Source organism: Excalfactoria chinensis, chromosome 3, assembly GCF_039878825.1.
Source record: "Excalfactoria chinensis isolate bCotChi1 chromosome 3, bCotChi1.hap2, whole genome shotgun sequence".
NCBI lineage: Eukaryota > Metazoa > Chordata > Aves > Galliformes > Phasianidae > Excalfactoria > Excalfactoria chinensis.
The window spans coordinates 41,327,741-41,344,471 of NC_092827.1; the positions used below are offsets into that span (position 1 = coordinate 41,327,741).

Genomic DNA, 16,731 nt, shown 5'->3' on the forward strand with positions numbered 1-16,731 from the left:
GGTCTTTGATCTAGACAATAATTCTGTGTGGAAACGCTTCAGAAGCACACCTGCATCAACCTGAGTCGACACGTTTTGTACTGATTCTGATCCGTGGCTGAAGCTGACATGAAGCCGGGCAAGAGCTGTTGAGAGTGCTGTGTTCCTGGTTTGTGGGTCACCCCGTTACCCAACCTGTCATTAGCAACATCCTCAAGCTTCTGAGGCCCTTCCATCAGGGGTGGAGAACACAGTGGGGTGATGGCCTTCACGTGGGCATTGGCTGAGTGCTCTCCACCCTGCTGGCTGAACACGGCACCAAAACTGGCCTCCAGAGGTAATACTTGCAAGAATAACTTGCACGCACAATTTACAGCCCAGTTAGGAGGTGCACGATTGCTCCACTGCGACAACCAGAGCTATCTGCAGGTGGGATTAGGCAGCAAATCGGGCGAACGTGACGAAAACTCAGTGTATGGAGTAGCGAAATCACTCGCGTCGCTTAAATCCAAGGGAACGCACGAGTGGACGTGCAACGGCCCCGCGCCACCGTCCCCGCTCCCCTCGGCGGAGGGGCGCTGGGGCCCGGCCGCGCTCCGCTCCCCTCTCCCCGCCCTGTGTGGGAGGCCCCGCTCGGCCCCGCCCGTGGGCGGGCGTCTTGGCGCGGCGGGTTAGGTTGCGGCTCTCTGCGCGCGGCTATAACTTTGTGTTGTGGCGAGGAGGAGGAGGGATGTGCGAGCTGGCGGCCGGCAGGGCCACGGGCAGCTGGGGCGGGCTGCGGCAGCCGGGCCGCTCGCCTCGCCGCCTCCCCCCGCGTCGCCTTTAAAGGGAAGGCTCCGCCGAGCCCCAGGCGCAGAGCGGGCGGAGCGGAGCCGCGCAGCGGCAGCAGTATCGCCAACACCAGCACCGCCGCCGCTACTGCCGGGCGCTGGGCTTCGCCTTTCCGTCGGCGTGGGGGCGGTCGTCGGCTCTGTCCCCACCGCTCCCCGGCCGCGGTTTTTCGGTGACTCGAGCGGAGGGAACTGTCAAGATGGCAGCGGCAGGAGCACGGAGGTTACGAGCGCGGAGGTTATGAGCGCGGCGGTGCTGCTGGAACAAAACCCATTCGCTTCGGCAGCCCGAGGGAGGGCTTAAAGCTCCCGGACCTGTTGGAGGAGCGCCGATCCGTCCCTCTCGTGCTCGCTTTTTCCCTGTGAGAGGAAGGATTTTTATCGTTATTATTACGCTGTGGGTTTTTTTTTTGTTGCTGTTGGTTTTTTTTTGTCTATCTTCTGACGAGGTGCCGCCGTGCTTGGGGGCACCGCGAAGTGGCGGCGATCAGCGCGCCGGGATCCACGCTCCCATCAGGGCGTCCCGAAGAAGGACGGACTCCTCGGTGCCTCCCAGGGACGAGCGCAGAGCCACCCGAGGAAGGGAAGGTACTCGCCGGCCCCCACGGCCAGGTACGGCGCGGACACAGCCGGAGAGCCCGCATGGAGTGAAGAAACATAAACAAACGCACACTCGCATCGCCGAGCGCACCCCGGCACCGCGCTCCGGCGCTCCGCCCGATTTAATCGCGTTTTTCGCTCTCCGTTTGTTATTTTTGCCGGCTTCGCCCCTTCGCTCCGTGCCCGCGGTGAGCGGCATGCCCGCCCGCTAGGCTCCCGGCGGCACTGAGCAGGCGGCGGCGGAGGAGGAGCGGGGCCGGCAGCCGCCCGCCCCGTCGCAGCGCCCCGCCGCCGCCGCAGCCGCCCCCGAGGGAGGCCAAGATGGCAGAGGCGTCGCCCCCCGGGCCGCTCTCGCCCCTGGACGTGGAGCTGGACCCCGAGTTCGAGCCGCAGAGCCGCCCCCGCTCCTGCACCTGGCCGCTGCAGAGGCCCGAACTGCAGGCCAGCCCCGCCAAGCCCGCCGGCGAGCCGTCCGCCGACGCCGCCTCCATGATCCCCGAGGAGGAGGACGACGACGAGGAGGGGGGCGGCGCGGCCATGGCCGTCGGCGGCGCGGCCCCCGCGGGAGGCGAAGCGGCGGCCGCCGGCGGCCCCGAGGAGGCGGCGCGGCCGCCGGTCCCTCTGCCCGGAGGCGGCCCGGAGGGACCCGGGCCGGCGCCAGGAGGAGCGGCGACGGCGGCGGGCGGCGGGGGGCTGAGCGGCGGCGGCCCCGCGGCGGCGGCGCCGAGGAAGTGCTCGTCGCGGCGCAACGCGTGGGGCAACCTCTCGTACGCCGACCTCATCACCCGCGCCATAGAGAGCTCCCCCGAGAAGCGGCTCACCCTCTCGCAGATCTACGACTGGATGGTGCGCTGCGTGCCCTACTTCAAGGACAAGGGCGACAACAACAGCTCGGCCGGATGGAAGGTGAGGGGACGGGGTGCCGTCTGACCGCAGCGTAGGGGGAAGAGGATGGGTAGGGATGGAAGTTTCGCCGCTCGGCCGCCGTCCGGTGCAGGGGGACAAGCAGAGAAGGGGAAGGCAGGAGACGGTGTTCTTAAAGGCTTTTTATTTTTTACAAGTTTTAGGGACCTGGTAACTCGTAACAGAAATAAGCAGAGTTGCTCTCGTGCAGTGTCAGCCCGAAGCTCACATGTAGATTGACTTGCGTTTTCTTCCAAAAAAGCCTCTGCCGTTCCTAAAGGTGGTGGAGGGAAGCCCGAGGCTCTGTTTTCATATGGAGATGACAGGACTGCGAGAGCGATGGCTTGGTGCTGCCAGCCTGTATGCCCCCCACACATCCCCATCCATCCATCGTGTCCATTGGGGTGATACTAGCTTACAGCATGGCAGGCTGCACTGAGGTCGCTGCTGTGCTGCTGACGGACCCAGCGCGGCAGAGCGAGGCCCTGCACCCACACAACCCGGCAATGCCTACTCAGTGTAAATGGGGTGTGAGGTGGGCACTTCCTGACCCACTTGCTTTGGACTTGTTCTCGTGGCCGTCTGTCGGTCCTGTGGAGCTGACATGCAGCCATACGGATCTGCGGGTGCTGCTACAGAACGTTACTGGGGTGTGTGGGGCATCGCAGCTGCTGCTCAGGGATCGGGCTGTTGAGGGCATGTGTGCAGGAAGTCTCCTTGTGCCACAGGGCGGTTTGGTTTTTGCTTTGATTCTCTCTGCCTTGCATCAGGGGTAACTTGTACTTGAACCAGTCAGGAATACTGCAGGTTGAAGCAGCTCTGGCTGCGTTGTTGGCAGCTCTGCCTCACCCCGTAGTTCTGGAGTAGGACTGACGTGCTGCTAGGTTCCAAGTGAAGTGCTGTGGGGGAAGTGTTGGGATGTCATACCTCAGGCTCAGGAAAACAGGAGCACAAAGTTTATTGGGGCATAGCTAATGTGGGGCAGAGCTCTGAAACCCATGTATTCTGCAGTGTTGGAGCTGAGCTAGGCACTGGGTGTTGTGTGACGGTGATCATGGAGTGTGGCAAAGGGTTAAATTCTCACGGTGCCAGCGTGGCCTTCTCCGGTAGGTATCGCACACTGAGCTGAGGCTCTCGCTGCCAGCTGCTGTGGCAAATGCTGCTCTTTTATCAGCTGTGTTGAATTTTCAGCGAACTCTGTATTACTGCTCCAAAGGGCGGGCAGCAGGGCTGTGCTCCCATTGCCTCAGCATTAGCAGCAGGACCTGGGCCGTAGCACCAAGTGCTCGCATTGATCAGCGTGCTTAATACAGTCACTATTTTTTCTGACAACTTAGCCTGTTAATTTGATATTGATTCCTTTCCTGAGCAGCATTAGCTGGTACTTGGAGCTAATTACAGTGTTAAAAACTTGGATCTCTTGGGATTTCTTTCATACGATTTAGCTCAGAAGCCCCTCTGCAGCCTTTAGGGTGACCTTTATCAGCACAGAAGCATGTTGGGCTGTGCTCAGACAGTGAGATGCAGGGTTAAAGGAGGCCAGGAGCTGACCACGGGCTGCCGAGCAGAGCAGGGGCCACTTCAGTCTCTGTGTATGTGTTATGAAGAGGGATATTTCAGCTGCCTGGAAAGTAAGTGAGTTTGTACAGAGGCACTACTCTTAAACAGGGACTCCATCTTAGCCTCCCAGTGCTTAGACACATTATATGTTATCATCTCTGTTTCTTTCTCAGGTAGCGAACACAACTCTTCGGGAGGTAAGGTCAGCATCTATCTCACACCAGACTTTTTTTCAGGTTTTAACCTAAGATTTGAAGTGAACAGAAAATAACTCTGTATCAGAAGGATTTTGTCTTAATTTCACACAACCAGGTTTATCTTTAGAAGGCTGCAGGCACACTTAACAATATTCTTCTCCAGCCTTGAGGGGGGGGAAAAGTGTCGTTTTAGACAAAGGGAAGACGATACCTTGTTTTGTTATCCTAGGTATTATTATACATGAAATTTTAATGCTGTTCCCGGTGAGATGTGGTGAAGACCGTAATCCGTACGCATAGCTGGGATTACACTCCTCAAAACAATTATTTTAAGAGCTATAAATTAAAGTTGCGACTATCGTTCGACTACACGTTATTATTATTTTTGCCTGGGGCATTAAAGCAGAAGTGAATGTTTCAGATGTGGTTAGGAAGACATATATTATGCTTCCGCTAACTCCGATAAGGCTCACCCCATGCACACAGCTCCAGCCTGTCCCAGTGCCAGCAGGATGCCAGCCTGCAGCCTTTGCCCCTCACTGCTGTCAGCCCTGCCTGGCGGATGGCCAGGGAGGGGTTAGGTGTGTGCTCCCTTATTTGCTGACTGCCTGGGATCGCTGTGGGAAGTCAGCGTTTACATTTCTTATTGCTGGAGCTGGGGGAAAGGTGTCGGCTGGCAGCGTGGTGTAGGATGAGTATTGCACGCACCTCCATGCAGTTCCTCGATGGCTCGTCTGTGTGTGCTCCTGAATTCAGGCATCTGTTACCCTATCCGCAGCCTGCGCTTGCAGAACTTCTGTGCTGACTTGCTGCTTGCTAAATACTTGGAAAAATAATGTTTCAACTTGGTTTCCTCAATAATCCTGAAGCAGAAAACCAAAGCGGTGCTCTCTGTTGGTGCCTATAGCGTAGATGCCTGGTTTCACTGCGACGTGTTGAAGTGCTCATGTATCGTTTCCTATAACTCTATTTTGTAATTTCTCGTAGCACACTCTTGTGAAACACAGCTTTTTCTGCAGGAAGAGTACACTAGGGGGACTGCTCTCCTCTCTACTGAGCTGTATTGCAGGGCTGTGAATGGGTCCCTCGTATGTAGGTACCAGTAACTCCTGAATCTTGGCGCAGCTAACTTGCTTAGGTTCGGCTTTATACCAGAAGCCTGTTTGTTTTACACCTGTTGCGCTTGTTTTTTACACTGTTGCATCTTCCTCATGAAGGATAAATACTATCTGCTGGCTTCTTTACTTTGGAGGGTAGATTTTTGGAGACTTTGTATGCAAACTCTGCCTCTTTCATTACCTTGTATTGACTGATGTGTGCTGAAGCGCTGCAATTCCTCCAGCGTGGTGAACACACAGGTATTCTCTCTGTTTATTGAGGAAATTTACCAGTGATGTGGGCACATGCCTAAATCTGTTAGCCAGATGCTGATACGAAGATGTGTGGGACGTTCTTTATCATCTTCTCGCAAAGGATGTGGGAAGGAAGCAGCGCTGCTCTCTGTTCTTCTTACTTCTTCCTCCTCAGAATAGCAAATTGCTGCTTTATTAGGAGCAGCAGTGTAAAACTGAAATTTGCATTACCTTTGTTTTCCTGGTGCTCTTTTTGTTAAAAGCAAAACCATGTTTCCCAGTAAATTGCTGGCATGAGTATATATTTTTTTTCAATCCTTCTATTATGTTTTTACTTTTTTCCCTAATTTTGAGCTGCCTTATTTGTCCACGCAAAAAAGGCTTAGGTTGCAAACTGTAGTCTGATTATTTTTGATCTAGTGGAGCAGACGTGGGTTTAAGCACGTGGAGGGTTCCTTGGGACTTCGCTGGGATTACTCGTGTCCTTAAACTTACTGCTTAAGCACCTTACCTGATCAAAGCCTTACGCTTGTAGTTTAACAAAATGCTCAGTAACGTTTGTAAGTGAATTTCATGCTGAGCGAAACAGATGCAGAATTCCAGCCCCAAATTCTGAAATGCTGGGTAACGAGCTGCTCGCATCGAAGAGGAGTGTACTTTAGCATCAAAGTAATAAATGATGTTTTTGAACTTGACTGTGGAAGTCATGTGTAGATGCTAGTGCACATTATTATTTTATATTGGAAGCATTTACCAAAGATCTCATTTTCTTTCCCTTGCTTGTACAGGTAGGAAACAGCTGTGAGAGGAGAAGGAGGTATTGGGCAGCCCCTGAGAGGTGCTGCTATTTCCCTCTGCAGTGCCTCAGTGAGGAGCACTTCTGCTTAAGGACTTGAAAAATGCTGCTATGAGCACATTGCCTTTGTGAGCGTCATCAGCTGTAGGTAGAGTCACGAGTTCTGATAAACTTAGACGAGGGAATCTCCGGTGAATGCTGCAGGATAGCATCATGGCCAGGTAGGCTTGCTTGGGAAGTGCTGGAATCAGCGTTCCTCCGCTCTTTAAAAACAACAGGCTACCTGAAACGGTCATGCAAGAAGGCACTACTGGGAGCAAGGGGTATCTCGGGATAAGCAGCCAGGTGATTTCTGTAGGTGGCAGCTTCCTAAAGGTGCCCTGCAAGCTTTGAGCAGCCAGCTGTTTCTGTGGCGGCACTGAAAGTCTTTGTGAGATTTGCTTTGTGCTTGCAGTGCAATTACAGTGGGTTGTTGTGTGGCGGCATCTTGCTAAGGGATAAACCAAAAGTGCTCCCAAATGCAAGATGCTGTTCAGACTAAAACCCTCTATGTTCTCTTTTTCTCTCCCACTTATGGAAAAGCTTTCCTGCTATCTCTGTCACAGGAAAAGTGCTCCAGGGCAAGGCTGTAAAATAGCAGCCCTACGTTACCTTTAAGGGCATACAGCCCTCAAGGTTTCAAGGCTTGATCTCCCTGCAGTAGGGTGAGCCCTGAGCAACCAAATGCTGCCATTCCCAAGCTCACGTGGGAAAGGAGCCCCAGCCCCAGAAGCACTTCTTGGGGTCATGTCCTATAGAGAGTGTGGAGCCTGCTGGTAGTGCGGCGCCGAAGGAGCTGCTGTTTTTTTGATGTGGCTTTTCTTGGGGATGACAACATATGCACAGCACAGCGGTTCAGTAGCAAAAAATGAAATGTTGAAGCAATGTGCGCCATCATTCAGTTTTCAGTAGTGCTGACTCAGCACGTTGTGAGTTAAGCGAGGATTTAGCTTAGCCTTCCATTCGCTTTTTGTATTTTTTTTAATATACTTCTACAAACTTGGACTGTTCTTTACTACAATTTCCTGAGCATTGCCACACACTAAGCTTGGAAAATGAGGTGCATTTAACCAATTTATGGCCTGACATATGTTAATTAACATTAATTACCTGCTTGAATAGTCCATTTAGCACTTATTATTAAAAAGTGGCTTGTCTACAGAAGGGGGATTTTCCTTCAGAGTGAGATGTTTTGTTCTGACTTGCTTCAGACAAAGCCGGGATGGGTTACCCATACTTTTTTTTTGTGGCTGTGCCAGCTTTCTTGTGCTTCAGCTGCATGTGATGGGACACTACTGCAGCACTGACAGCCCCTAACTCCTAAGCCATGTGTATATAATGTTTATTTGACATTGGCTTAGCTTTCCAAGCAAGTTGGTATGTTTCCAAGTGTTTTTTTGCTAGTGGTAGGTGCAGTTCTTGCTTCTCTGGTTGAGGGAGATGAAGAAAGAGCTCTGCTTCTCAGTTTGCCAAAACTCAACTCTGCATGCTGCTGTAGACCTGATAGGCCATCGGAGCCTCAACACTGAGGAGTGTCACTGGACAAGAGCTTACCTGGAGAAAAAGGAGGAACTTGCTGCAGTGCTGTGTCTTTGAGCCCCAGGGGGGACCCACTGTGTCTTCAGAAGCTCTGCCAGGTGTGGACAATTTTCTGGAGGTCTGGATCACAAGAAGGGAAAGTGGAGATAAGACCAAGTCTTTGGAAGGGTGTGTGGGAGGCTTAAGGCAGGGAGCAGTTAAATGGCTGCTGACAGGGATCCAGAAATCCCGGAGGTGGCCCTTACATGACAGTTACAACAAGTGCCTTAATAAGGACGCCTTGAGTGTTGACTTGGAGCGAAGAACATTGTGTTCTGGGGAGCAACTTTTTCTAAGCACTTAAACAACAGACTGAGAGTGCAAACTGTAGGAAGTGAAACAACAGGAGGAGAGATGCTTCATTCTGTTCCACAGAACTTGGGATTTTCCTTTCTGTGGCCATGCAGGAACCTGAAGGACCGCAGTGATGTGGTCCCAGCCCCATGTGTGGGAAGAGCTCAGCTCTGCGAGGCTGTGGCAGGAGTTGTGGGTCCTGTGCAGGGAGGTCTCCTTCAGCTTTGTGTGCAGGGCTTACTGCTAGATTCCTGCAGCCAGTGAGAGCTGGCTGCCACTGGAGTGGAGCATGGCCTTCAGCAACAGTAGGTGAAGTCTTAATGTCTCAATCAGCTACCTTGTCTTAAGGTTAACACCTTGGGCAGATGTTGTCATGGGATGGGGTTGGAGGTGGTGAGACTGCGGGATGGCCGTTTCAGGGCACTATCAGGAGTTGGAAGGAAGCAAAGAAATGAGTGATCATGTTAGTGCTCTGTCCTAACTGTGTGGTGACATGTGAGGGAGCTGCCTGGAGGAAGAAACTATTGTCACATTGCTGTTGTTTTTTGCCCCAATGGTGCCCCTGTTGCTGGGCCTTGCTGTGGGGGTTGGGAGGAGCTGGTCTTGCTGTGCAAAGCCAGAGTTCTTTCTCTGGGCTATGCTCTAGCACATTTGCCCAGGGCTGATGTGCTTGTAGTGCTGCTTTGCAGACTTGGAGGCAGGTTAGGAGTTAACAGTGCTGGTGTCTCATTGGTAATACTGTGTGTGTGTCCTACCTGAGCTTTGCTTGTTGGTGCAGTTTTCTTAATCTGTTCACTAGGGCTGATTTAAAAATAAAGGCTATTTAAAGATTTCTCCTGAAATAAGACTCCTTTGTACAGTTTCACTGTTAGAAAAAATGCCTTTCTGGAGATCTGTACTGATAGATGTGAAGATGGGTTCTTATAACAGACTTGCAGTAACGAATGGAATTAATTACTTGCTCGATCAAAACATGTAATGTACTTGTGAGTACATTATGAAATGCGGTGTTCTCACTTGAACACATTCATTTGCCAAGGTATTCTGTCTTTTTTTCCCCTACTTGTGTTTCATTTAATTTCTCCCTTGCAGGTGGAGCTGGTGCTTGGTGCGTGTGATGGGAGCGTGAGGGAGGCATGGGAGGATGGCTGAGGGCAGTGGAGGTGGATGGAAGCACCTAAGGCTTGTGTCGATGCCTCTGCAGCCCATGCCATCCTGGACAGCACTAAATTGGAAGCAGGAAGCTGCTGGTGAGGGTGTGGAGCTCTTATCTGTGCCATCATCCTGGGCTGTGACGCACCCTGGGGCCAGTGGGCATGTTTCAGTGGGGTGAATCACCGAGTCATGCCACTGTGTCCCTGTAGCCCCTGCCCAGGTGCAGGGTGGGTCTGTGCTGAGGTCTGCTGACAAAACCCTGCTGGGAGCTGTGGAATCAGGAGGGGAGGGAAGAGAGTTGCCAAAGGTGTGGGTTTTGTCTGCTGGCACCACCGAGGCAACCTTCATGCTTTACGTTTTGCTTGCTCACACCCCAGCCTTGTGGCACTTCAGACAGGCACTCGCCCTGGGTTTTTTTTGGGCCTCCAGCTCTGTCTGGGTCTGTGGAGACATCTGGAGTTGTGACCAACAGATGTGTGCAGCACAGTCCGAGGAAGAAAGTTTTTGGTTGGTTTGTTGGTTCCCCAGCCATGTGATGAGCCAAAGAGCAGAACTGGGCTGGGTGCCAGTGTGTCAGCAGGGAGGTGGCATCTGCTTATCGTGGCCCCCAGATGGGTGGGAGACCAGCAGATAAACATGGAGGCTGTGAGGACAGGGCTCAGCCTGCTGTGGGAGAGCAGGTGGGGGCGCACCACAACACAGGCACACGTGTATCTTGCCTTGGGGAGCAGTTGTAGAGGGGATGCAAATCATTTCTCATAGGTGCAGCAGGGACAGATGAAAGCAGGGCCCGATTCCTGTCCCTGCATAAGGCCACATCAGAGCGGCATGATGGGGCTTTCCAAGCAGGGCTCCCCAGCAGTGCCAGCATGTATTTCATCAGTGTCAGTAAGAATGGAGCCAGCACTGCTTATAACCCTGGCTGCAGTTGGAACTGGGCTCCCCCTGAGGACTGTGTGGGGCTAGGCTGTGTTACTAACAGCACTGCTTGCACTTAAGTAAATAAAGTTCTATTTATAAGCATTTTCATTACCTGGTAATACTCTAATACAGAACACTTTCCTAGTCTAAAGAGCCAGCAATAAAACTGGTAAGATCATTTGTCAACATAAATTAGTGCTTTCCCAATTCCTTTCTTTTTCTGAAACAGGCTGAAAAAGAGTAAAAAACCATTTTCTTAAATAAATAATTTTAAGACATGCTCTCCAGTGTCATATTTACTTTATCAAGTCTAGAATATGGGGATTGGAAGTACTTTGAAGTCCCTTTCCACCAAAGCTATTCTATGATCAAATTATCTTGGTATCTTTTCCAGTTATATGTTGGCACTCTTAAAACCTTCTGTTTTTGATTCTTACTCTCCATGCTGTCTCTTCAGATAGATATTTCGGCTTTCCAAAGATGGTTTACAACCAAAGGTAGCCCTGCCTTCTCACATAAAATCTACAATGTAAATGTACCTTAAAATGTGGGATTGAATCCAAATCAACACTGTGCGACTTTGTAGGTATTGGTGAAGTTAGGCAGTGAACCCTATCTTGGGCAAATATATTTGCTCGTACTTCATGGAGGACTTATCAGTTTCATATATAAAGTTCTAGATACACTTAGTACATAAAATTGGCTCCTGATAAGCGAGAACGCTGCTAAACAAAGAGTGTCTTTGTGTGAGGCTTTCACAGACTCTCATGTTATCACCTTTTTTTGCTGATTGGTTTTGCTGTGAGAACAGTGATGTGGTTTCCTGAAAGCCTATAACTTATTTGCTCTTCAAAACCCTGGGCCTTAGCAAATGTTCAGATAATGTTTTTTTTTTTTTCCAGGAATTTATAAGAGTTGGCAATGCTGGTTCAAGTCATGTCCTGAGATGCAGCGTAAGCTGAGACTCCTGAAGCTGGTGTCCTTGTTTTGTGCAACATGATCTGTTAGGTTTAAAAGCTTCACTGTACAAGAGAACTCAAAACCGTTTGTCTGCTATGTCAGGTTTCAGCATGAATGGTGGTTCTTTAAGTATTCATCACCTCCTGTGGAAGGAGGCAGCTGTTCATGCAATGCCTTTGGAGGAGGATAGCCTTGACACCAAGAGTGATGCTGCCACTGAGAACCTGCAAGAGATCTTGAGTGTTTTGGGAATCTTGTGCAAGCAGCTTCTACTTTAGCACAGCCTGAACCATATATGTGACCCAGCTAAGTAGGCTACATCTGAAATCTTAGATTTGAAAATGGAAATGGTGTCAGAGCTCTGAATGGCTTGGGCCAGAGGTATCCAGCTTCGTTTGTCTAGCAGCTGAAACCTCTAAACCCAGTGCTGTTATTTTTATCATTATGGTGACTGTGTGATTCTCGGCTTTCCCAAGCTGGTTTATTTCTTGTCCTGCTGCTCCTACAGCCTAGTTCCTGCATGGTAAAAATGGTTTTGATCAAAAGGTATGAGGAGGTTTGTACACTTGAGGTAGGGGAAAAATCTCTTACAAAGAGCTGTTTTTCAGAAGGCTTTCGGAAAGGGAGCTGCATGCTTACAAAGATATTTGGAAATCAATAGCAAGGCCATTTTATATTGAAGAAGAAAGCATTTGTGCCATAAGGTAGTGGCATGGGGGGCTTGGAGGAGGAAGGGCACTGAGAACTAGCAGTGGGAAAGAAATCAACCTGACGTGTGTTTGTCGGCATCTGATGTGTACCGGGCCTGGTGGGGTAGCTTGGAGCAGGTGGAGGAAGCATACTGTTTACCTAATTAGAAACATAAATAAAATCTTTCCAACATTTTTCTAAATTAAAATGCACTGGAAACATATGTCAGACTTCTCACATCCAGGAAAGCTCTCTCTCACCCACCGTTCCCTAGGGAGATCCTTGCAGCCCACCTTCCTAAGGCTTCTCTGGGCAGCAGCCCTTCTGTCCAAAGGCTGACAGCAGCAGCCTGCAGGGAGAGGTGGCTGTGGTCTGGGGTGATAGGGCAGAAGCTGGGAAGCCATGAGTTAAGGTGGTGGTTGGGGTCAACGAGGGTGGGATTTCAGCCTGGTGTGTTTGCTGAGAAGTAATGATGGTGGGGATCGTGGTAAGGGCAGCTCTGTGAGGCTAGTGTGTTTTGGGCACTGAGGAAGCAAAGGCGATGCTAATTGCAAGAGAGACTACTTAAACACTTTGCATTATGTTTGAAAGGAAGGGGGAATAATGCTGTTTGAATGACCTATTTTGACTTTCTCAGTGTAATATGGTTAATGTTGTTGACTTTTCTGGACAGTGAATTACCATTTTATCAAAGCCTGCTGGAAATGACTGTGTTGCTGGGTGAGGTGTTTCAGCCACACAGTCTGAACTGAGGAGTTACCTCTTGCTGCTTCACTCCATGGCGGGAGTTTTTCCTCTTTCATCTGGAAAGGTATTTTTCTATGCAGCACGATGACAGCAGGTTTTTAAATACAAAATAGGGACCTGTCAGGAAGAATATAAAATGGGGCACTGAAGAAGTCAAATTTAGAAGCAGAAAGGGCATAAATCTCCACCTCTTTCTGGAGACAGAAGGCCAAAGTACAGAAGTGTTTCCTTGCTTGTAAAATTCAGTCCTGGTCACATGAAGAAGTGGTGCTAAAGACATGACTCTACCTAACCTCGTTGCAAGTTTTTCCACGTTATTTTCAGTATGGAGCTGGATGTTACATAAGGGGATTCTTGGATGACGAAGTGCCTCTGTTAGGATCTGCTCTGCTTATTGTGTAGTTACTGAAATTGTTTGCTGTTTTGGACCAGTGTCAGGCAGAATAATACTGAATAAGTCCCAGATGAATGTGGGTGGTGAAAGGAGAAAAATAACTTCAAATAAAGAGCGGTATTATCAACTGAACAGCTAATGTTGATCCTATGGTGCTGAAAAATGGAAGCAGGAAAAAAGTAGTCGATTTTTCTTTTTTCCTTTTTTTTTTTTTTTTTTTTTTTTTTTCTATCTTCCTTTTCTTCTTTTTCTTCCCTTCCTTTAAAAAGCTGAAGGATTTGTTCTGACAAGAGTTTGGCACACTCCTTAAACTTGCAGCAATTTGGGATTGGCACAACAGTACTGCAGAGTATTCAGAGAACTGCAGACCAGCCTCCAAAATGTGTGTGTGTGTGTCGTCAGATTCTTTGTCCATTTCGGACAACATGAGCTGTAGTGTCACTTGCAGCTGCCGGATCCAAGAGTATATGTGGTGAAAAGAACACTGTTTTGGCCAGGAGGAATGTTCGCTTTGGGTTTTTCCAACAGCTGGGTCAGGATTTAACCATGACAAGATCTACTTGTGTCATTTTTTTTTTCTATTGAGACTCACACTAAGCTTGTAATATGACAGTGCTCTCTAGTGAAAGGAAAGGGGTGGGGGGGAAGCAGCAAATTGAGAAATGATGTGGATTTGGTGTACTCTAAGCCTGAAGGAAGAATAGTTTACTTGAGCACTATGATAACAATTGCTGGAGAAATTAAGTGTGGGTTTCCTTCTATTGTAGTTGAATCATGACCTCTTACTAAATTTATCCAGTCTCGAGTGCCTGGTTTCTGGTTTGACATTTTCATTTGGATGACAGTTACTTTCTTAGAGCTCTGCATGGGCTGAGAGATGATGGCTTCCTTATTTTCTGTGGGAAACGCTCTCAAGTCACCAAGCACCAATTCCTCTTGTAGGGATGGCCACAGCTTTCTCTCTAGAAGCAACACGATACATGGCAGGTGGGTGCCAGCAGTGGCAGTCACATGCCTTCCCCATTTTCCAGGAGTAGAGGGGAAACGGGGAAGTCAGACTTTATGTTGCTTGAATAGCTGAAGTATTCCTGTGGATACTCTAAGACTGCACGAGTACCTGTGTGGCTTGTTCTGACGACTCCGTGAAGTGCTCCAAAGAAATACTAAATGACAGTATACTCCATTTATGCCAAAGTCTGCACCAAAAAATGTTTATATATAAAAGCCAATGCTAAGAAGTTGAAAACGTTAAAGTTGCTTCTCTCACTTGAAGTTTCCCCTCTTGTTCCCTGTGACACCATCATTAGCAACACACTGTCCTTCCCCAGCTTCAAGGTGGGTTGCATGCTTCAGGGGGTGTCAGGGTTGCAGTTCATCCCCAATGCTCTCCATGTGGGCCCTGCCCCATGCTTGTTGCTATGCTCTCAGTAAGGAAATACATTCTTTTGCTGCTCTGTGCCATCGCCTCCCCAGCATCCCCTGTGCTCCTAACAAGCACCAGCCCTGCAGCCTCCTCTCTCCTCCCCAGCCTCCTGTTCCAGACTCCGTCCTTGCTCTTCCCAGCCCTGCTCTGTACATCCCTCTTGTCATCTCTTGCCTCCCTGCCTCTCAGATCAGCTCTCTTTGTACAGATGGCCAAGGTTCCAGCTCCTGGTTCCATGTTTCTCCCCTGTCCCTGGACTTCCTGCTTTCAGTGTCTTGCCTATCCCGTGCTGCTTGCCCTATTTCCATTCATACTTTAAGTTCAGGTTTGCAAGGCTATTAGCAACTGGGAACAGGGTTTTATAATAGGAAGTGTTGGACAATGCGAAATGTAGGTGGGGCTCACAGCACCACCTATAATTTACAACTTTGTTTATTTTTTTAAACTAATCCAGCCTTGGGTAAGCAGCGCTGGTGCTGTCAGTGTGCAAATCCTTAGTCATTTGGGTTGTGTTATTCACTCTGCTGATACTGTGTAAATAGGGATTGCTCGTTGGTGTACGTGATGATCCAGCCTTAGGGAGATTTACATCTCCACTGTGGCGTGGCCTGAATGAGACAGCTAGCAAGCAGTGTCTAAGATGGTGCACTTCAGGGCTTTGCTGATCAGTCCTTAAAATGCTTGCTGTTTTGGGCAGAAATTGCAAGATTTTATTAGGAGAGACTTGAAGGTTGCTTTCCATCCATATGACTGGGTTGTGACTGTGGGCTGAGGGCACTCTCTGGCTCCTCTTTGACCTTCCTGCACTAGGACAGGTGGCCACAAGGTCAGAATAAGCTCATCACCCATTTTATCAGCTACGCAGTGGTCCCCGCTTGGTTGATTGTTTTTGCTGATGCCTGTGACCTGAGCTGCTGGCTCATTGCCTTTGGTCTTCCACCAAAGCTGAGGGAGAAGTTAAGCATCAGCTTCTGAAAACCTTTTGTTGTACTTGGTGGAACGTGGAATGATTGTGATTTCTGTGATGAGGGGCTGATTCTTTTTTCCTTCCCTATTGATGATGCTACAAGTTCATCACAGATTATATGACATACATTATCAGTGAGATATCATAGATTATATGATGCGAAGGTATACAGTCCATAGTACTGTCTACATATCCTGTATCCTCTATTGGGTGCCCTCTGACTCAGCATATTTAGTTTGGAAAATATCATAACTTTTTCTTATGTAGCTCCTTGTATCTTCTGCCTCTGCTGCAAACTTTGTGCTTTCTCTTTGGTGATTCTGGTAAGCTTCACCTGGCTTCTTTCATAGTCAGGAGACAGCTTAGTACGGAGCAGGTGCCAGACCAGCTTCTATAACGGTGTGAATAACCCTGTATTGACTTTTCAAAGAACTTAGGTACAGAGCACATGGTTTATGAGCCCCTAGTTTTGAACTTTATTATGGCGGAACTTTAATCAGGTAACAGGCTGGCCTTTTTTCATGGCAATAAAGTGCATGCAAACAGGCATTGCAACAAATAGTACAAAAGCAAATCTGGCAGGTCTCCCACAAGAGAAGTCTACAGTTGATCCTCTACCTCTCCTCTGCAGGCTGTTATAGAGGCTAGGGAGGCTGAGGGGTTCACAGCAGCTGGTAGGTTTCAGACACCATGCTTGGGTTTCCCAGGCTATTGATAACAGCTGTTTAGTCACAGATCTCTGGGTCACGATGTACTGGGATTTTCTGATGGTTGTGACCTTGGGAGGGAATTAGACTGGATGTAATGTTTCCAAGAATTGGAGATGCCTGTGCCATTGACCTGGTACGCGTTGCTGGATCAGTTACCAGCGCTGGCAGGATTTCACTGTAGGGGGTTCTTACAGCTACATCAGTCTCGTAGATTATTGTTAATTGGCTGTAATACAGAGGCAGGTATTTGCAGAGAGGAAGGACCTTACATAGCTGCTTTCTGTGATGTGGGTTCCCTGTGTGCAGTGCTGTTGTGATAAGTACCCTGGTGCTGCATCTCACTTCCATCTTTAGAAAATTGTTAACAGTTTGTGTGGAATCCCTGTGAACGTGACGGATTGCTGCGTGGCACTGCATGGTGCTCCTGAGCACCCAGTGGCAATGGGAGCTGCGTACACAGAGATGTCATAGGCTTTGGTACGTGGATGTGAACTGTGGGGACTCAGTGCTTCTGCAGTGTGAGCTGCGGTGGCCTAGGCTCACCCCAAACATTTGTGTGTGTGGGGGGAGGGGGATTTGCAGGCAGGAGTTCCCGGTGACCTGGGCAGCCCCAGGGCTAGATCCAGGCTGTGCTCA

General features: G+C 49.5%; 1 protein-coding gene across 1 annotated transcript in view; it reads left to right on the forward strand.

Moving 5' to 3' along the window:
• Positions 1–638: 638 nt before the first annotated feature.
• The window catches only part of FOXO3 (forkhead box O3), an 84,840-nt gene continuing 68,747 nt past the window's right edge, over positions 639–16,731 (forward strand). The window contains exon 1 of the mRNA XM_072331610.1: positions 639–2,315. Within this exon, the coding sequence (XP_072187711.1) occupies positions 1,731–2,315 (585 nt within the window). The 5' untranslated portion in view covers positions 639–1,730. The remainder of the gene's footprint in view (positions 2,316–16,731) is intronic.